The sequence below is a fragment of the Piliocolobus tephrosceles genome, unplaced genomic scaffold, assembly GCF_002776525.5.
Source record: "Piliocolobus tephrosceles isolate RC106 unplaced genomic scaffold, ASM277652v3 unscaffolded_41, whole genome shotgun sequence".
In the NCBI taxonomy this organism is placed as follows: domain Eukaryota; kingdom Metazoa; phylum Chordata; class Mammalia; order Primates; family Cercopithecidae; genus Piliocolobus; species Piliocolobus tephrosceles.
Window position 1 is genome coordinate 1,441,281 of NW_022325420.1, and position 22,021 is coordinate 1,463,301.

The window sequence follows — 22,021 nt, forward strand, 5'->3', positions numbered from 1 at the left end:
CTGGGCTGCAACCGCAGCCTCCGGCTCCTGCCGGCTCTTTGGGTCGAGGGTGGGGAGGGAAGTTGAGGTCTGGGGTAAGAAGCCGGAAAAAGAAAGGAACAAGGCTGAGAATCATTCAAAGATTAAATGGGGTCGGCTCCTGTTGCTTGCGAAGACAGATGAGGAGGGGGAGAGTTGAGGGGTTGGGAGGGACCCTCCTTTACCTAACCTTGTGATTCACAGCTTCTCAGAAATTTACATAATACAAGGGTGTCGATGTAAACCTAAAGGACAAAAATAATAATTCCACAGCACATATTTCATTTTCGCACCATGGGCCTGGATATGTTCCCGGTGTTGGCACATTAACTGATTTTCAGAGCTTTTTACTCACGACAGAGAATATCTGAACTCTCATACCACTGTTGAAATGAGAGGAAAGGAAGGAGAAAAAAGGGAGAGAAAGAGAAATTGGCTTAATGATGTTGATTTAGATTTCTGAATAATGGTGAATGATTTTTTTTTAAACTTAAGTGCATATGTTCTGTACAAAAGGTGCAGGCATGATAATAATTGGGGTCCTTCACTCTCCAAAGTATCTATTTCGTTTTTATTTGATTGGCATGAGCGTTTCATTTTAAAAGCAAAGTCATTGCCCTTTAATAGGAAATTCCAGTTTATTATTTCCGTAAATAAGTGAAGGCCACAGTCTCTCCTGAAAGAGAGACCCTGCTGTCAGCTCAACTCCCACTTGCCAACTCAAATAGAGGGTGGCGAAGAAAGCTACAGTAGCAGCAAAATACATGTGATTGCTGTATTTGCTTTTTGAATCCCCCTAACCCCTCCTTCCCACGTTTGAACTCTTCTAGATGCCACCAGTAATTCAAATTTTGGAACTCTATTTGCAGTCCCCCCGCCCCCCAATTTCCCCTTGGGACACAGGGCAAAAGGAAAGTCAGGGGCAGGGATGATAGGATCCCAGTATCCCCTTATTTTAGTTAAGAGGGGCAGAGGCTCAGGTGCCCTTTGGTCTTTTTCACTGTGCCTCCTTCAAGTAAGCCTGACTCCCATAGTCACTTGGAAGCTAAATGGCACCACAGTGGGTGCGCAATTGAGCCCTTCACTCTTATTGTTTCAGTATGGGAGTACTGGTGGCTGGAGGTCAGAAATAGGAAAGAGATTTCTTCTCCCTTCTTTGCCTTCTGAATTTTAGTTTTTTTTGGGCTCCCATTTCTCTGCAAAATACATGCCCAAAGTTGTCCATATTCTCTAACATTTCATCTAATCCATCAGTAGTTTGCAGTTATTTAAAATAAATTTATAAAGATTTTAATTTAAAACATATAAGTTGGAATGTAAGATGAGAAAACGTGAACTTTTCTTCCAAAAAGTATGCTATCTATTCTGCCCCCACCTCACCACTAATATTGCAGCCCTGATCAAGGGTAAAATATAATCCCTCTTTATTCACCCTGTTCCTGGGTATCCTTTTAAAGCTGGATTCTTCAATTATCTGTTTAAATTGAGAACAACTGGTCTTCCATTCTGAGAAAGGTCTTCATAAACACACAGAAGGCCAATTTGTCTCAGACATTTAGAGAATGAGAATAAATGTGCTAGTTTCCGGTGCTGTCTTGGCACTCCAGCCCAAGTACCCCGACTTGAGGAAGGCCACACAGCTAGTAAACTTATTGAGTAGTGGATAGTGGTAGTTCCCCTTTGTTTTGTTTTTCTGTAAAATGGGATTAAATAAAAGCCCCCTTCATTTAGAGGAGACATGGACATAGAAAAGAAATTTTAAAATAAATCCGCTTTACATATGAAAAGCTATCACCTTTTTAAAAAGTTAGCTATAAATTTTTCCAAAATATTATTCAGACAATTGGACTTAAAAACAGTTCCTCTGCTCAATGATAGATTTCAGGATAATCACATGGAAATGTTAAAATATATGTAGGAATCATATTTGCTAAGTATTTTTCACAATCTCAAGCACTTTCCTTGTCCTTAGACGTCTGCTCTCCCACATTCAGTACTGTGTTCCTGGGGAACACTTTCTTCTGTAGATTCAGGAATTAACCTTGACAAAAGCTTTTCAAAAAAATCCCAATTTGAGTAAAGCAGATTTCATTTCTTAAGAAGTGGTTATGCATTTGTGAAATTAATCAACTTTCCATAGACTATTGTAATTTTATGAAAGAACACACCTAGTAATCACATGAAGTAACAAAAGAAATGAGTATAAGTAAATGACAGTGAATAAGCCTCTTGAATACAGCAACTTTGAAGCTGTTTTAAAAAATTATTACCCAGTCGTCCAGCAGGCAAGACCTACCAAAAGCCCTACTCTCCCACAATCTGCCCACTCAGTTAGTCTTTCCATGTTTCACTTTCCACTTTTTGGGATTCAGTCCTGTTAGGTTCTGATGTTTTACCACGCAACTTTCTTTACTGAAACATTTTCTACCTCCCTACCAAAATCTCCTTCTGAAGTTACAATTGGTTTTGCTTCCTTGGCATATTAAGGAAATGCCGTATAGAAGAAACTTTAGCATTTCTTCAGCATTTAATCAAGTCTCCTTTTTTTTCAGTCTCACCCAAAAGAGATGAAGAGATGTTATTTGTAGGGAGAGAAGAGAGGTGTAGTGCTAAAGAGGAAATCATTGATTTAGAGTAGAGAAGAATTTGACTCACTACTTTAAATTTTTGCACAGGGAAATATTGATGTCATTTATGTGTAGGGACTCTATAAACAACCCTAGGCCAGGGTTATGGGAAGAGTAACTGCCTTGTCTGATGGTTCTTGAAACCAACTCTTCACTTCCTGTTGATATGAGAATCATTGATCTTAGGGAGAGTCAACGGAGACAGAGATTGGGGACAAGTCTAGAATACATTTATTAAAAAATGAGCACGCAAATACAACTATCCTCACTGCAAAATTGCAAAGCAGAGGGAGATAAAAGACGTCATCATATTGAGTAACTGGGTCTAGGACTCAGAAACTGCCGCTGGGTACTTTAAAGAAATGACTGGGGTGGAGACCACCAGTCCGGTTAAAAAAGTGGCTCCAGCCCCAGCTTAATGCCGGGCACCGTCTCTTTCCCTTTCGCGACGAGTATTCAGTTTCTACCTCCCCAAGGTCACAGCGTGCTGGAACCCCGGACCGCCAGGACGTGCGTCTCCTGTGCCACCGATGTACTGGGTTGTGACCCTGCAGCGCACCCTTGCCCCACCCTGTGCCGCCGCGTTGCTCAAGTGTTCCTGGAAGCCTAGAAGTACTGCAGTCCAGCAACTCCGGGCAGGAGTCGGTGCTGGCAGTCGTCCTAAACGCCTGCTCTCGCTCTCTCTCTCTCTGTCGCTCTCTCTCTCTCCCCATCTCTTGCTTGGTTGCCGCAGCTGAGGCCACCTTGAAGCGTGTGGCCCCCCTCTGACTTTCTCTCTCGGTTCCGCTCGCAGTTTCAAGTGCATCCTTCTGTTGCATCCCTGAATTGGGACGCAGGACATCGTTCTATGCTCCTATAAGCTTCGGAAAATATTAATGAACACCATTTGCTCCTGAAATTCCCTTGAACTCAACCCACTGACCACAATAGCCGAGGCCTGAGATTCCTCGCTTGTGGTCTGGCACCTCCTGGATCATCCCCGTCCCATTTCAGAGCCCCTGACCAACATAATCTGCAAGTGTACTCAATAACACATCTCTAGCTACCTCCCTTCCCAACCGCAGCTACGGGGGCTGCTGTTAGAGATGTGGGCCCTTTCTGAGACCAGAGTTAGCTTGCCCCTCCCCGTCTCCTCCTCTTCTCCCATCGGGCTGGCCATGTATATAACCAGAGAACTGGACAATTCTAGCCAGTTCACAGACACGCCAGGGGCTAGGCTGAAGATCCTCAGAGCTGCCTGTGATCCAAAAGGACCCTGTGCCAACCCCAGAGAGAATGACTGGTGAGACTGGTGGTGCATGTTGGCAGAGGCAAGCCTCCCACGATTTCTTTCGAATCCATTCGTACATTAAGAAACAGTTAATAATGGCCACCATTTATGACGTCTCTAATCTTTCCAGCAACCATCCTTATGAAGTGCCCATTTTACAGAGAGGTTAAGTAACTTGTCCAAGTCCACAGGGCTCAGACTTGGGGAAGAGATGTGGTTACTAGTAACCAAACCCAGACTTTTCTGACTCCAAACTCGGGGCTCTGCGGTTGTCCAAGCTGCTGTCAGGTACACCCAAATCTGGGTAGTAAAATCGGAGGTCTTCTTCACTTGGGAAACAGATCGAATTCTTCCCTCACCTCCTCATCTCTCGGTGGCACATGGTCGCACTCCAGTGACTACTCGCTGAAAGCAAATGAGCGGTTGACCCTCTAATGACATCTGGAGTCCAGGTTCAGAGTTTTGCTCCCGCCTCTACTCCCCTAATATTTTACTCAATGTCACAGAGGAGAACAGCTTAAGGCAGCCCTGCGCCTCATCTTCAATCCGAAGCTGGGGTATCCCAGAGAACGGCTCTCCCTGAGCTCCTGCTGGGGCACTTGCCCAGCCACGCGCCTCGAGGGCGTCGCTGCTCCCAACCCCTCTCCGCGACTGCCCGGCCGCCCAGGCCTCTGGACGAGACTCCATCTGTAGCAAAGTTCGGGGGCCAAATGGGTCTGGGGTCTTTCTTGAAGGTTACTACGAGCAGTACTTGAAGGGAGAAGGAGGCGAATTAACGACTTCGTTTCCCTGCACAGTACTGGGATAGGGTAGCGGTGATGGTCTTGGGGGAACTCTGTGTAAAGACTGGATGACCACCGGCCTCCCGGAAACCCCACATGCGAGGCCTCCAACTTCTGCACAAAAGTGGGGTGGATGGCGGAGGGCTGTGGCGGGGTCTTGGAGCTGCTGAGAGCCGAGAGGCGCAGAGCGCAAGCTGGCAGGCTGGGCTGCTATCCCGGCGCGCAGATGCCCCGCCGCCAGTCGAGCGTGAACATCTCTCCGGAACATCGATCTGTCACCTCCCTTTAAGGACCCGGACCGGGAAATTTTCATTTTCTGTTTTGGGAATAAGAAATAAAAGCGACCAAGCTCTTGCTCTAATCCCCCCACTCCCACCCCCGCGGGCCCTTCCACGCGGGCTGGCGGGGATCAGAAGGCCGGGTCCCAGCTCGGGGGCGCGGGGTTCCTGTGAACTCCCGGCGCACTCGGTCCAGTCCCCAGGCCCTCTCGGGAGGCAGACCGCGGCAGCGCAAAGGGGCTTCGAGGATCTCTGAGCAATGACGGCTGAGTGACCTCTTTCCCTCTCGAGCACACCTTCAAGGTGCCGGTGGACCGTCTCACCGCCGGTAGCTGCGGGCGGAGGGCGGCGCCAGGCCAGCCTGGACTGTGACCCTGGGTGGCGGGTTGGCAGCACATAGACGCTTTGTACCGGCGTTTGTTGCAAAAGAAGCGGGAACTCCCTTTTCCTGAGAGAGGGACAATGAGCAAGCACTAAAGGGAATTCAAGTGGAAAAATCAGTGAACACAAGAAGGACCCACTGCTGGAGACAAGAGGTTTACATTAAGCTCTGTATGGTTCTTTCCCTTTCTGGGAATAGGCATTATTATTATTTTTTTCTTCAAGTGTTTGAAGAAATTTTCCTTCTAGACGTATTATTTAACAAACCGATTCTGGTTGGATGTTAGATGGCATTAGTTATTATCTCCTGCAACACTAAGCAAACTGTCCGATGAATGTACCTGTTTGCCCTTCACCCAAATCATTTAGACGGTATAGCTATTTCTTTTTAGTTAAAATTAAGTTTCACTTAGAAAATTCTGCAAGAGTTGTTAGACTCTTGGCTGAATTCATTTTCTTAAAAAAAATACTTTAAAAACAGTAATACCACACAAGATGTGGCACCCTTTAATAGACAGATGCTTGGGTATTCATCCTAATAGTTATACCCATCAATGAACAATTAAGTCATTTCAAGCACTTTGCAATTAGTTCAAACAATTTGCAGTTAGCTTGGGGAGAAAACTTAAAAATCACTTTTCATTCTTTTTCAGTTACTTTATGATTTTTTTCATACATCATTTTATGGATCAAAGGTTGGTCTCCAATTTTCTCATAAGTATGTAAGTAGCTCCACTACCTGCCTCTGACTGCTATTGCCTTTGCTTTGGAAGCCACTGTGGGTGAAGAGTAGGCAAGGAGCTTTTAGAAATCTCCTGGGTGTAGAAGGGAAGTAGCAGAGAACATAAAAATCTGGAAAGAACCTCAAAGGGGCTGACCAGCCAAGGGTGCCAGTGGGCAGGTTAAACATGCCAGGTCAGCAGCAAGAACCTCCAGGCCCCAAATACTTTCCCCTGCACCATCTGCTTTTCTTATTTCTGAATTCCATCAGCTATCATTTCTTAAATACACTTTTCTTTAACAAAGGCAGAATTTTAATACATTTGAGGTCATCACTTAGTCACACTTCAGGACAAAATGGATCCATTATTTGGAGATGATATGCATCAAGGAAATGGACATTTTATTGAAAGGAAAAGAAAGGTGGGTAATTACCAAGTACAGAGCAATCTGTGGTGGAACAGCAAGCTTGGGGATGGTGCCATTGGAAAGTTTGGGATAGCATGACTGAACATTTGAGGGTTTGGAGAAAAGACTATTTGGTGTGTGGATAAAGAAGAAAAGAAGGGAGAACATTCCCAAACGTCGTTTCAAAAACAGTAAGTTGGTAGAGTTAGTATCTAATCCTGGAAAAAGGAAGAAATTTCCTCCTTTTTTGTTTGTTATCTTACCCAGAAAATGAGCCAAAACAATGCTAAATAGTAACTGTAGATTAGATTTTTAAGGCTAGTCTAGATACCTAATGACCACTTATTATACCATGGGAGAACGAAACTGGAGGTCCACGTGTTTTCATTTCTAAAGTTTCAGAACAAACATTTTCATAAATTCAGGGATACCTCCACTTATTTTGCACTAACTGACTTCATTTAAAAATTACTTATTAATAAATGCAGTAGCACAATCTGACAATATACTTTAGGAAATATTACAAAAATAATTCATAGAGAACTTACACAACATAATACAATTATCTTTCAAACCCTAGCAAGAAAATATTTTGAGAGAACCACTACTAATGTGAACTACTAGTTAACACTAGTAATATTACTATTAGTTAACATTGATTACTAATATTAATAATATGAGTATGAAATATATACTTCCTCTGCTGTGGAAATATGCTGTCATAGTAATTCTTTTAACAATGTGTGTGCCTATTAGGTCCAAAGAACAGTCTGTGTTACTATCTTTTACTCATTTGATTAAAAACAAAATATTACAAAACAAAAACAAAAAACCCAAGAAACAAAAACACAGAGTCAGATAGTTGGGATGTTTGAAACACTGCAAACCTCTTTTACTGCATTTGCCCTATACAAGTCTAATAAATACAGAAGTAGTTATGAGCAAATAGATTTTTATTGCCTGCAAGCTGTTATACTGGAGTAGGAGAATATAGTATCTTGACGGAAGCACACTTGCTACCCCACAGCTGGGGCTTGCTTATAGTTGAAAGAAGAAATGTTGAGAATGGAACAAAGACATAAACCCCTTGGATAATCTAGTCTATATTTGGGTTTTGCAACCTTTTCATCCCAGGAATATACCTGTAGACCAATTCAAAGTACTAAGAACCAAGATTAAAGATTTTATATACATCACAATAATAGCAAATTAAGTACAAAACAAACCTGGCACATAAATTATAATTTGTAAGGTACACACCATTTTAACAAGGATACGATAGTGTTGGCGCAGTGATCGGACGTGACTTCTCACAATGCTGCATTATGAGAAATATGTATCTCGCTTTACACAGAAAACATCATTTTGATGTGATTACAGGAAAATGCTCAAATATTTAAAAAAAAAAAAATCATGTTCCAATCACAAGCAGAGCCAAGGTTCATTTTTAGGTCAAACAACACAAAAAAGGATACTCTTCTCAAAAAACAACAACAACAACAAAAAAAACCCAAAATCTTGGCATTTCCCCTTTTACTCTACATTCAGGTTTACTTTTTAAAGAAATACAAGCATTTTTATTTGGCCAAAACAAACAATGAATGTAATTACAAGGACAAGGTTAAACAAAAAACAAAAAACAAAAAACCATGTCGATCAAGGTCTTCTTTCCTTCTGCAAAGTTGTGTGATATCAGCCTTCTTCTTCTTCGTCACTGTCTTTCATAGTAATGCCCTGAAGTCCTCCTCCTTCTGAAACAGATGCTGTGGCCTCCTCTACTGTTAAACGTCTGTGCACAGTATCATAAGTCTTACTGTTCAGTGTTCCTTCCAAAACACCCTGCAATCGAAAGTCCCTGTAGGTTTTCTGTAGAAAGAAGAGAAAATTTGCTTAGGTAACTTAGATTATATGTATGTACATAGATATATACTCAGTTGGCATTTCAAAAATGATCTTGGGGAAATCCACTGATAGGTTCATGTGGCTGTCCATGCCAATCATCTTCTTGGTGTATTTCTGGGGAGTAAATGCAATGACAGACTTTGGCTATTGCTTCAAACTACAATTACTATATCAAAATGTTGTGACTATGTTGTGACTATCAGATGACAAATTTACTTTCCCCTCAGAACATTACTAATTGCACACAATTTACCTTTTGAATAACCTGTAGCAAAAATAAAATACGTACCTATGTAAGTTTTTAATAAGAAATTAGTTTTTTTTAATTGAGGGGGCTTTCCTTTAATACTGAAAAATACATGATATTTTATAAAATGCATTAATTTTGGGGGGCAGTTGTGTGGAGGAAGAAGATTAATCCTACTATCAGTAAAAGAAGTTCACATTTTCAGCATTTCAGTGAATTATAAAAATTTACATGTACTACTAGGTAAAAATTTATGTATATCTAAATGTCTGGATGAATTTTGCCCTTTTCTTTTGAAATTCCCTTGGGATGTGAAGTGCCGAATTCTGGCATAAAGCTTCCATAGATGGGATAGCAAAACAAGTATTTACATTTTTTCTTAAAACATTAAAATGTGGTGTATTATATATCAAAAATAGAATACCATGTTATTGTTTCTACAATGATTTTCAAGACAACAAAAGCCAACAACATTTTTCTGTGGCACTTAAAATATTAATCTATGTTTCCCTTATGTTTACATTGATTGATTGATTGACTGATTGAGACAGGCCTCACTCACTCTGTTACCCAGGCTGGAGTACAGGGGTGTGTGATCATTGCTTACTGCAGCCTCGACCTCCCAGGCTGAGGCAATCTTGCCACCTTAGCCTCCTGAGAAGCTGAGACCACAGGTGTGTGCCACCGCGCTCGGCTAACTTTAAAAATTTTTTGTAGATACAAGGTCTTGCCATGTAGCATAGGCTGGTCTTGAACCCCTGGCATCAAATGATCCTCATTTCAGCCTCCCAAAGTGCTGGGACTGCAGGTCTGAGCCACTGTGCCTGACCATGTTCCCTTTTTTTTTTTTTTGAGATGGAGTCTCACTGTGTCATCCAGGCTGGAGTGCAGTGGCGCAATCTTGGCTCACAGCAGCCTTTGCCTCCCCAGTTCAAGTGATTCTCCCACCTCAGCCTCCCGAGTAGCTGGGATTACAGGCACATGCCACCACCATGTCCAGCTAAGTTTTGTATTTTGGGGGTTTCACCGTGTCTGCCAGACTGATCTCAAACTCCTGAACTCAGGTGATCCGCCCACCCCAGCCTCCCAAAGTGCTGGCATTACAGGTGTGAGCCACAGCATCCAGCCATGTTCACTTTTTAAAGTGTGATCTTCTTCACATACAATTTTCTGCAGCTAAACATGATTGGTATTTTATTATTATTGATTTTTAAAGTAGGAGAGAAAGTTCAGAGTTAGGTAAATGGGGAAACAACAAATGAAGACATTTCATTTTGTGGGATATGATTTTGTCATAATAAGCTCATTCTAAGTCATAAGTTATTGTGACTAAGGTAGTACTCTCTTACACCAAAACTCATGGTAATTTGCATCAGAACCAGTGAGATAACTCTAAAAGGTATGTTTTGTCTAGGTAATCTGGCAACTGATAAACATGGCATTATTACCTCAGAGATTTGTGTTTATTCCTATAACTGTCTTGTAATTAGATTAAACATGTCAAACATAAAATATTCATCTACAGATGATGCATCTAATATAAAGTATTATTGTTCCACTGACAATTATATACTGAGTTTGTGAGTTCAACTTTCTTATTTTATTGGAATGACTTTCCTTTGACTTAATTACCACTAAGTAGGCCAGAGCAGATCTGAACTGTGGATCCGCAGCCCTGAAGGCTTTCTAATTTATATATAATTAAGACCGCTTTCTTATTCAATTAGAAAGCAATAACCAGTTAGGTGAGGTACTAGGCAGACAGCCTTGCAATCTCTTTCTCTCTCTGTCTTTAGAATTCATAAAATGTTATTGACACTTGGACGTTACCTGTGGCTTCCACAAAGGTTTGGTTGGCCCTTGCTTAAGACAAGTGCCTGCCACAGGGTTCTGTTCACTTTTTCCCTCCTAGCAAAAGAAGCAGGCAATTTATGTTAACTGCATTTAATGTCATGTGGCCACTATGGAGAACATAAATACAACAACCATTTTGATTATTTGAGGGTTTTACTTTCCTACCCCAAATAAATCATTCTGAGGTAAAAACTTTGCAAATAATTTCAGTCTTTAATTTTTTTGTGTAACCCTTTCTGGGATTTGTTTTTTTCTTAGTGTGCAAATGAATGAACCAATTGGTGTAAAAGTGTCTGTGTTTAGGGTAAAGTTGGCTATTATACAAATTTTGATGGCATCTAGGTCTCCATGGGCATAGAAGAATGGCAATCCCTGTAAGTAGTAAGGACAAGACTGCTAAAGTCAAGTAGTTTGGGTCCTGGGTAGAATACACCATTCTGCTGTACCATGCAGGCCAAGTCTAAGTGACCTGGATGGAAGTAAATTCTGGTTATGGGCCTTCGCAATTCTCAATGTGTGGTATTCAACAGCTTCTTAAATTCATTGGGAAATGATCATTATAAGTAAAACTATGTAAGTTCTAAAGAATAATGAATCTATGTATGAAATCGGCTAAAGTCTGTTTATATTCAAAGTAGAAAAAACAATTAGAACATTAAATTATTAATTCAGTTTGATTTTTATTGTAAAAATAATCATTTCTAATTATTAAATAGAGTCCTCCCTATGACTTGATTAAATGTATCATCCCAAGAACACATTGGCTAAGCCTGGAGACTTGCCTGTGAAAACTAAAACATGGGCAATCAAACATATTCATGAAAATTAATTTCATATTTATTGGTCAATTATGGATCACTAGGAAGAATATATTAAAAGAAGATATACTGACTTACAGTACAATGAAAATGTCACTATATAATTCATAAAATTATTGTTCTTTTATGCTAAAATATTCACTGGTGAGAATCCTTATGATCTACTCTTAGTAAATTTCAAGTATACATTAATAAGTCACATTGTATATCTTGAGTATATAAAAATTTTTGCTTTCAAATTATACATCAATAAAATGAAAAAATTTCACTCTTGCTTAATCTTTAACTATAAAGATGTGTGGAAATCAGGAATAATTTTGAAAGAAACAAATCGTGGGCTAATATGGAGATTTTTATTCTCAAAACAAAGAAGTTAATAATCTATCAGCTAACACCAGGGGGCTGAATATATAACCTCTGAAATCCTGAACACAGTAGGCATTAGCTTGAAAATATGGTTTATCATAAGGATAAACAGCTAATTGTAATATTAATCACTGTATAAAGTGCAACTGTTATGTATGTGTGTGTATATATGTATATATTATATATATACATATATATGTGGCAAATACATTATCCTGATTCTCTTTTTTGAAAAACAAACTTCATTTGAAAGTGCTTCAAGTCACATTTATAGAAACAAGAAACAATGGAGAACTAAGCCAATTATGAACCTATCATATTGTCCTTTTAGTTTCTTTGTAAAATAAAGAACACCATATAAGAAGTGTTCTGGATCAAAAGTACTTTCTCTATTGACATGTAATGTGTAGCTATAGTATTAACATTTTGTGACTGGCTACAATTTTACTTGTTATTTATGAGTAATCATAATGCTATTATTGTGACATTTTAGGTCTGGTTCTACTTTCCAGTAGATTTGCCAATTTCTGACTTTGGAACAGAACTTTCCTATTTGTGGGCCTAACAAGGATTAACAAGCAGGCATAAAATAATTTGTATTCTAATTAGACTGTAGGAACCAAGGGAATAAAGAAAATATTTTAATGTGGCTAGAAACATCTTTTAATGATGTAACACAGTGGGTCTTTGCAAACTTTAGCATGTTTTCATGTATTAGAACCATCTGGAGGACTTGTTAATCTATAGATTACTGGGTTCCACCCTCAGAGTTTCCGATTCAGTAGGTCTGGGGTGGGGCCCAAGAATTTGTGGTTCTAACAAGTTCTCAGGTGATGATGATAATAGTAGGTGAGGAATGACACTTTGCAAACTACTGTGTATACTCATATATACACACATACACATAAATGCATATATACACATTATGTGTGTGGGTACATACACGCATATATACTACTAATAAATGGTACTATAATGAAAGTAAAAGTCTTTTGTTTAAATAAATAGGTGACTCTCAATAGCTTAACGTTTTCTGCCGTAAGGTGAAATTTCTGTCCCAGTTTTAAGAAAAGGTTAAACTTGGGGTAAATTTGGTGCTTCCATTAGAATTTACAAAGTGTGAAAAATTATGCATAATATATTAAAGATTTTATTCCCTAAACATGACATGTAATTTATTAGCTTTTCTCTTGAAGAGTTAAAGTCAAAACAGCCTTGCTGAACTTATGTGATGTCTACGTCAGTAGTTTTGGGTGGTCTCCAACACTCGAATGATTACCTTTTACATATAAGAAGGGGCATGCTTCCAAAAGAATCTGGGCAATGACAATGTATTACTTTTGTACCAGCATATAATAAAATAACTGAGACTCTCCTTATTCTTCTGGCAAAATACAGTTCAAAAGCCCTCACAATGATATATGATCCTAATAAATATGAAGTAATTATATTATGATAAAACATTTATATGCTTAAGAAAATTAATGTAAAATTATTGTGAACCTACTTCCTTCAGGTAACTGTGCTGGGGCTTTATGTATTTAATCTCAAACTGTGATTATTTGCAAGCAAATTTTCTTTACTAGTGCAAAAAAGATAAATTTATATTCATTTATTAATCTAAAAATGGAAGTAAACAGCAGCACATCATTGCTAATAAGTGATACTTTTTAGTTACATCAAATACAGTTTTCTTGTATGTCAGTATCTTGCCATTATTCCTTATAGCTTGGTGGGCAATTCATATCTAAACACATTTTGTTTACCTTCACAATCTTGATGAGCGTCTTCAGCTGGTAAATATGGAGCTGGAGGTCTAATCTATCAGTCAACCACACACAAATGACTTTCATGGAACTGCTGTACCATTGCTGGAATGGAGAATTGGGGCACGGGGAGGAGAACAAAAAAGAAAACAACCTCTGCAGTATTCATTTAACAGATTCGGTAATGAGGGGGTAATAAAACACTCTGAAATGACCACAGATCAGCACTTGAAGTCAATAATGCTATAATTTCCTGTTAACAGAATTGTATGCTTTGCTAGAAAATCTGTTAAGTTGACCTAGGCTGTTCTTTAAATGAATTAACATTACAGTCTTTCAGCTGTAACATATTCATGGAAACAGTGTTTTTGCACTTTGCAGCCTACTGGCCTGCTTTGTAATTTGTAGGTAACAAAGGGTCCTAAATACATGTTTTAGGACTGAATGGACAGCCAAGCAGCAGGAAAAAAGAGGTAAATTATTTTCAAAGGAAACTTTTCTATTGGCCTGCATGTTAAATAAAAATCAAAAAGAAGATGTGTTATGCTATAAGTCATGTAGTCAATACCTAAAAATTACATTTTAAAGGAGCGATGGTAAAAAAAAAAAAAAAAAAACCCTACAACTTATTGAACAGTAATCCTCAATCACACCTTTATCAATTAAATATTTACCAAGCTCTTTAAAACCATCTAAAATAAAGATTCATTGAGATCTTAGGAAGAAACATTATAAAGACTGAATTCTTATAAGAATGACAAAATAGTTGTCAGTTGACCAAATTATGAATGAAAAGGATGTGTTTCATTTTGTAGTTTTGGAGGTTCCATAATTTTTCTGTTTATTACAACTCTCTTAAGAGAAAAACTGAAATTCTTCTTTAATGCAGTTTTCTGCTCCTATATGTCTGTCAGTCTAGAAAAAGAAAATGTTGTTCCTATTTTCAAATAAGACAATCTGCCATTACAAATGACATTTTTAAGGGATACAGTGATTCAGAGCTAGGTTTAGATAACACTCTAAGAATAATGCTACTCATTCAGATAAAAGTGAGAAATATCAATGTCCACTCAGCATTTAGGAAATGACAAAAGAGTTTTTAAAGACAAGAGATTTTGTGCCTTGTTTGTATATACAAACATAGTGACAGTCCAGATCACATATGTGTGTGCATACGTTCTTAAGAATTTAAACACAGAAAAAAAAATTAGAAAAAAAAAATTCTCTACATAATAAAACCGTAAATTCAACTTCTAAAATAAATTTTCACTGATCCAAGTCTGAAATTCATCTGGATTTATATTTATAAATTGTATTGGATACAATTTAGTTTAACAAGAAATGGTATTTTAAGTATAAATTAAAAATGAATTTTACATTTTTACCATGCTTATTTCTATTAATTTGTTAGTATAATGAACATATATGCATCTAATGAGATAAGCTAATTTAAATGGATAACTGATATACTAAATAATAGCAATCAAATGGATAAATAAAAGCTTCAAGCTTTAAAAATGTGAGATGGATCATGATTTTTAAAAAAATATGTTATTCCTGTACCTAATTTTGCTCCTTCCTAATAAGCACTTTCTTAATATTCAGGACATGTAAAAATTTCAGCAATAAGTTTTATAAAACAAGACAGTCATACTCCAAAATTCCTAAAAAAGTAAACTTCTAGTAAATTCAGTACTTTAACTGGCACATTAAGTCTCAAAATCTTTTATAGATACTTTAATTTCCGACATTAAACTCTATGCTACTTATTTCAAATTATTTACAGCTTCAACTTCTTGATTTCTATTTTAATACAGGCAGACACAAGTATTGGTGATATTGAGTACAGTTAATTGAGGCCCTTCCACCACACCACACTCTAGATAATTTGAAAGTGAAAATATTATCCTAATGGATGTGACTCTTAAAAATTACAGTCATTTTGCATGGGATAGTAAATTTTTCTTTCTTGTTGAAGGAGAGAAAGTATATGTATTTCACGAAGTCTATCATAACATACTAGTTACTCTGTTAGACTGCACAGTTACTGTAACTTGGTAAGTTACATAAATTTGAGGAAAATGAACAAACTTTCTTAAAATTACTCTATATGCATCTTTATGTTCTTGAATATACTTATATAATTTAAAATTAATTTCATTTTTCCACCATATATAATGGTACTTATAATTAAGTGATAATTGAAAAGACATACAATGTAACACAGAAATCATTTATATATAACTTATTTAATACAATGCCAAAATGATAATTTTAGAGAAAAAGAATTTGGGAATAAAATGATCTAAAATTAACTGCAAAAACAGAAAAAGAGAACTATTATTAAGTAAAATGTTTAAGCTACTTTATCATTTTCTTACTTTGAGGGTCAATAAATTGTTCTATCAGCAAAAGCCTTTAAGAAAAAATTATTCTATCAAATAAGAATGTATATTTTTGGCTCCTAAGTCAAAGCATTTTCAAGAGGCATTTCAGCTAAATTAAGCAAATGATTAATGAAAAGCAGCAACTTAGCTCAGAATATTTGCTGCCACTAAGAATAGGCTAACAACAACAAAAATCCCACTATGACTGCTTTCTTGTATACAGTAAAACGCAGACACACACACACACACACGCGCACACACGCACGCGCATACACGCACACACCTTAAACAATGAAAGCCACCAAAGAGAAACCTCTAGCACCTTCTTATTTCTAGTGCTGGAATTAATATGTCCTTCTTTTGACTACTGAATAGGGTAGGTACCATTTTCTCACACTGAGAAAAAAGTCAAAGGTAAGTTTTCTTAATTCCCCAACCCCCTCCACCAAACCAAACCAAACAAAAAATTGGAAAAGGGTGAATGTGCAGTAAAGTCTCCATGTTAGAAAGCACCTTTTCACTTTGGAAAAGTTAATTTTATAAAACAACTTGGTTGACCATTCACTTTTCCCTGCAGGGGATAAAAAAGAAGGGGTGCTGCAGCTTGCACAGAAGGTATGGGAATGGCATTACTGCTTTATTCTTTGCCTTGGTCTACACAGGAATAAAGCAGTAAGTGTATATTTTACAAATTTTTTCTACATCAATCCATGACAGCAGCCTACCGCTTTAGCAAAAATATGTTGTTTTCTTCTTTTTGTGGTTCATTCAACTCCTGTAAGGGCATGCGTTACTCACTTCATTTTCTTGAGATATCTCTTTTAAAGCAAAAATAGAAGAAAAGGAAAGGCTAGGGTTGACTCTGTGAGACCCCTGTATTTATTCACACTTATTGTGCATGACTGTAGACTGGTAAATCATATTAGCAGCCCGTCTCCCCATCAAGCTGCTACTTGCTTTCCAGCCCTGGGAAGGTTCAACAAATCAACAGGAGCACGGAAAACAGAACATCAGTCTAATCTAGTGTTTAAGGTGAAGTTTTCAAACCCAATCTAAGAAGATCTTTAGAGCAAGCAACAAGCTGAAGGGCTCAGAAGGTGGTATTGACAATGAAAGAGTGTTGAAATATTGAGAAGCGCAGCACTTGTGCATTTTTAATAACAAGAGGGTCAACAAGGACACAGCTCCCTCAGTGCCAGGAGTTGCCACTGACTATGGAAATTGCCACACCAGGGCTATAAACGCTTGCAGTTCATCAGCTTTCTTAAACAGTTCATCAGCTTTCTTAAACACCCTGAACCCCCTCAGTGGACCTTTAGTCTTGAATTAACAAACCAAAGCAATGAAAGAGGGTGCAGTCTGAATGGCTGGCATTGATCCCCAACTGTGTCAGCACTGCTACAGGCCCTGAAAAACTCTTTCCATTGTCAATAGAAATTGACAAACCTCATCTCCTAAATAGTGCAGCTGAGCCAGGCGGGATCCACGCAGCTGTAAAGGGCTCTGCTCTTGGGGCCGGGGAGCACTAACAATAGAACAAGCATGAGCTCTTTGTCAGTCCCAGACTCGGCAATTTTCTAACAAGGATTAAAGTTGTTTCTCCGCAGAGCTGGTGAAAAGAGATTTAGCAACATACCGTGCTTTCTTCATGCAAGTTAAAGAGAAGTAGTTAAGGAATTTCATTATTCTGTTGACTATTGGAAATACAAAACAAATATATTAAATATGCACTCTCCTTTTTGCCTAATTTATAGCATTTTGGGGATGATTCAATTAAATATAACACGTATTGCCTGGAAACAAGCACTTCACCTTTATTTTGGAAGTTTTATTTTCAAAAAGTCCAGCTGCTTGCCACCTGGAATGAGGTCTCAATACATACTAATGCACAATGCCTTTACACCCTCCAAGGCTGATATTCCTAAATCTGAATCACAAGACCACATAGGGTTTCTATATCATGGCTGCTTCAAGCAAATGATTTTTGTCAGAATGCGGCTTCTGATGATGATGGCAAGGTAAAAATAGCTGCTTCGCTAGGGTACAAATCTGTGATATATTTTCTACTTAAGTGTTTAGCTTTTTATTGATTATGAATTGGTACAACTAGCTGATGTATTTTTATTCTTCTCCAGCTATTCTTGTCTCAATAAGTGACAAAGAAAAGAAAAGAAAAGAAAAAGAACCAAAGAACCAACACTTTTTAGTGCATTAAGACATGAAATGGCCATGTTTCCATATTATGTATTTCTTCATTTATTTCAAAAGAATCTGTATGTTTGGCAAGAGTTGAGCATTGTGTTAAAATGAAATAATGCCTAGAAAATCTCACCTTAGGAAATATGTACCTTTTAAATATAAATTAAATGAAAGAACAAACAGTACTTTTTAAATGATGAAGGCTTGGATAAATTTGATAAATATAAACCACCCTTTAAGATCCTTTAGTAGTTTTAAAGAGCAACAAAATATTTAGAAACATTAATGCACTACAATTTCACCAATATATTAAAAAGTAAATATGAATGTTTCATTATACATTGAGTGTTCATTTTGTCAACAGTACATCTATTTAATGTAACTAAATGTGTGGCTCTGTTTCACTCATTTCTCATGTCTAAGCACTAAAATGCAAATGTTATATTAATGGTAAATTTAATATAATAATATCAAAGTTTTTCCACCCTGTTAAATGCATCCCACTGAAACTATCATACCTGGTTCCATAAAACCAGGCACAAGCATTTTGCAAGTTTTGAGTGTGAATACTTTCCTGGCTTGGAATAGGAATAAGGGCTATATTTAAGGAAAAGTGAAACCAGCCTATTAGGGTTAAAAACACAGGAAGTGTTTAACCCAACCTATGCCAGTCACATTCCCAGCTTGATCCAGAGGCACTCATGGTGGGGGAAGAGAAGAGACTTGCATCTGGACCTAGCAGCTGTGGGCTGGTTGTCAACACACCAGAGAAGATCACAAATGCAGATCCCGTGAGGGTAGGCAGTGCTAGCCCCTTTTACGCTACTATTTGCTTGATTGAGCCTGTTACATGCCTTCTGTATGCCTCAGCTTTCTTATCTGTAATATGTGGGGTAGATTATATGAATCTATCTTTAAAATACTAAGATTTGAATGCTCTATAGAAATACTGAGTTTAAATTTGACTTAGAGGAAAAGGCATGATGAGCTTGTGATTTTTGTAAAAATGAATGGAAGAGAAAAAGTCAGTTGTCATTCTGTTTTTACAGAATGACAGAATTCTTCCAGAATAAAGAAAAATCATCTAGAGTTCCAGAACTTTCTATTGTCTGTTATGTTTTTAACTTATTCGTCTGGCCTCTTAATATATAGACATAAAAATGAAACAATGAAGTATACTGAGGAATGAGATTTATAAAGGACTGTGAATTACAGATACAGTTTTTATTAGTAGTATTTTCATGAATTCTAATTATAAAGGCATCTGATATTTATTTTATCCTTCATAGGAAGTGCAAGTGATTCAGTTAAAATTTCATTTAGGCCAGTGCAGTGGCTCATGCCTGTAATCCCAGCACTTTGGGAGGCAGAGGTGGGTGGATCACTTGAGGCCAGGAGTTGGAGACCAGCCTGGCCAACATGGCGAAACCTTGTCTCTACTGAAAATATAAAAAATTAGCTGGGTGCAGTGGCGTGTGCCTGTAATCACAGCTACTTGGGAAGCTGAGGCAGGAGAATCACTTGAACCTGGGAGTTGGAGGTTGCAGTGAGCTGAGATCGTGCCACTGCACTCCAGCCTGGTTGACACAGTGAGACTCTGTCTCAAAAAATAAAACAAAACAAAACAAACAACAAACAAAGAATTCATTTAATTCTTATGATAACATTGATGAAGTGGGTGTAATTATTCCCATTTTGTGTATCTGGAAACCGAGTTTACACAGACGCAAAACTGAGTTTAGATTAAGCAATTTACTTATTCCAGTTTATACAAGTATGACTTAAGTGGTAAAGATTTATATCTTATATTTATACTCCAGAGTCTGTGTTCATAACTCCTGTGTTATTACACTTCTCTTTAGAAGGACATCTGGATTTCTGTTTTGTCAATAACACCTTTGATTCTTAAGAGCAGTTTGGTGCTTCTAGCAGAAAACTAGGAAAAGTGTCATTAGCATTCATGGTCCTTACTGACAGTCACTGTAACATAGGATGGTGCACAAATAGAGAAGGTACCTATTAATTATTTTCAAAAAAGCCCATTTAATTTGTTTTGCAGGTTGAAGCAATCCACATTTCTAAAGATTAAACAATTCTGTAAATCCAATAATGTAATATACAATGTAAATAAATTCTTTGAAGAATCACACTCCTTATTAGGATAACCAGTCAAATGGCTATTATGCTATACATCTCATATACTCTCTTAAGATGCATTTTAAAGTGCTATACACCATAATGATTAAAAATACTGGAAAATATTTGTTCTACTGTAGCAAAACAATGCAACGTGGAAAGAAGATCCTTGGTTCATCCATAGTAGAACTCTATATATGGGACTGTCTTCATCATCTTTTTTTTTTTTCAATCAGAACAGAGAAGCATGCGATTCATGCTGCTTTTTTCCATGTTGAATAAAGTCATATTCAGGGCAATTTTCATTTTTTAGCTCCATCAGGAAGCTTGCAAATTAAGAATATCATGTCTATTAGGGAATGAAAAATGTAAAAAGTGCTAACATGGGGAAGGTTGGTATAAAATAGGTGCCTAGTAAATGCTTGTTGAATGCTGAAAAAACTTCCCTATCTTTGGAGTTCCATACTTCATCTTTTAAAAAATACATGAATATAATAACAGAGATATTTACAGACAAATTAGATCCTCTTCAGTTATATAACAGAATAAGTTCAAAAACAGGACAAGTTCCGTAAATTGGGAACTGCAAAAGCTCTTTTCAGTTCACTACTACTTCCAAAATTCCCTTCATTCCAAGATGTCCTCAAAGTAATAAACTACCTCTTTCTTCAAACTACATGAAAAGTATTTAAAAAATACTTTTCTTTATTATCAAATAAGCAAGTGCCTCTGCAAGCTTATTCTGTGGCTCCTTTCCTAGTACTAAAAAGACTAGTAATTATAAAGGGAAAATTTCAGACAATCAGTTGTTCTCCCCTCCCTTTCTTAGTGTCCTTGATGGGATGCATACTGGTTTGGCTAATCTTTTGAGTGAAGTGACTAGTTAATGGTTTGGCTCATTGATAAATCCAGTTATAATGGTGTGTGTACTAATTTGGGGTGTAAACATCATCTTCATGAATGATTCCTTTAGGCAGTATGATATTTTCATCTGGTTGACTTATTTTGAACATAGTATATAAAATTTTGGTAAATATTGCATTTTAAATCCATAATATAGGATTTACATAAAAGTATATTGGGCTCTTGGAACTGCTATTAAATGGTACAACTTAGTCTTGAGATAAAACTCACACCTGAGAATCAGCTGTTAGCAGGTCTTTCTGCTTCAGTTTCCTTATAAAAATGTGACACATTCCAAAATCTTCTTTTAAGAGTTTCCTAAGGACGGGAGTAGACAGCTACCTTTCGTCTCTGAGTCCCGGTGCAGTCCCACAGGAATCTTTTTCAACAAACTGACCCACCTGCAGCTCTGCCACATGCTAGGCTTCTCTATACCCTCAGTCTCTGGGCATGCCCATTCCTCTGTCGGGACTTTATTCCCAACTACATCTCCTTGTCCAGATTCATGTCAGCCTTTAAGACTCAGCTCAACCATTCATTATCTCTGCTTTTTAGCCAATACTATCTCTTACTAGGTACAATTAGGGGCTCACCTATTTTCTGCTCCTAGAACTCTACACAGGTGTCTGTAAAAATATTGCACAATGTAGTTTATGTCTCCCTCAATCAGCTGTGAGTATACACAAGGCTTTAACTGAATCTTACTTGTATTGCTATCTCCAGCCCTTAGTAGAATGTCTGGCACAGAGCATGCATTCAATTTTCATGAAAAGACTACATGCATTTAAGCATTTATAAATATAAAATTATATATCTATATATTATATCTATAATAGTAGACAGGCAGCTTTTCAATAGACAAAGGACAGATGAATACTAGAGCCAGATTCACTGTTGACTTGAATCACATATTTCCTTAATAGAAAAATAATTAAATACATGTTAAAGCTGTGTAAATC

The 22,021-nt window shown here is 37.5% G+C and overlaps 1 protein-coding gene across 17 annotated transcripts in view; it reads right to left on the reverse strand.

Annotated features, from left to right (window-relative positions):
* Positions 1-6,445: 6,445 nt before the first annotated feature.
* The window catches only part of LOC113224832 (calcium-dependent secretion activator 2), a 567,701-nt gene continuing 552,125 nt past the window's right edge, over positions 6,446-22,021 (reverse strand). For 11 of the 17 annotated variants that reach the window (XM_026454360.1, XM_026454352.1, XM_026454363.1 and 8 more), the window contains 2 exons: positions 13,438-13,542; positions 6,459-8,350 (listed from right to left, as the gene is read on the reverse strand). In XM_026454360.1, the coding sequence (XP_026310145.1) occupies positions 8,177-8,350; positions 13,438-13,542 (279 nt within the window). In that variant the 3' untranslated portion in view covers positions 6,459-8,176. Of the gene's footprint in view, positions 8,351-13,437; positions 13,543-22,021 lie in introns of all 17 variants that reach the window. The other 6 variants (XM_026454362.1, XM_026454353.1, XM_026454355.1 and 3 more) reach the window with 4 other exon arrangements.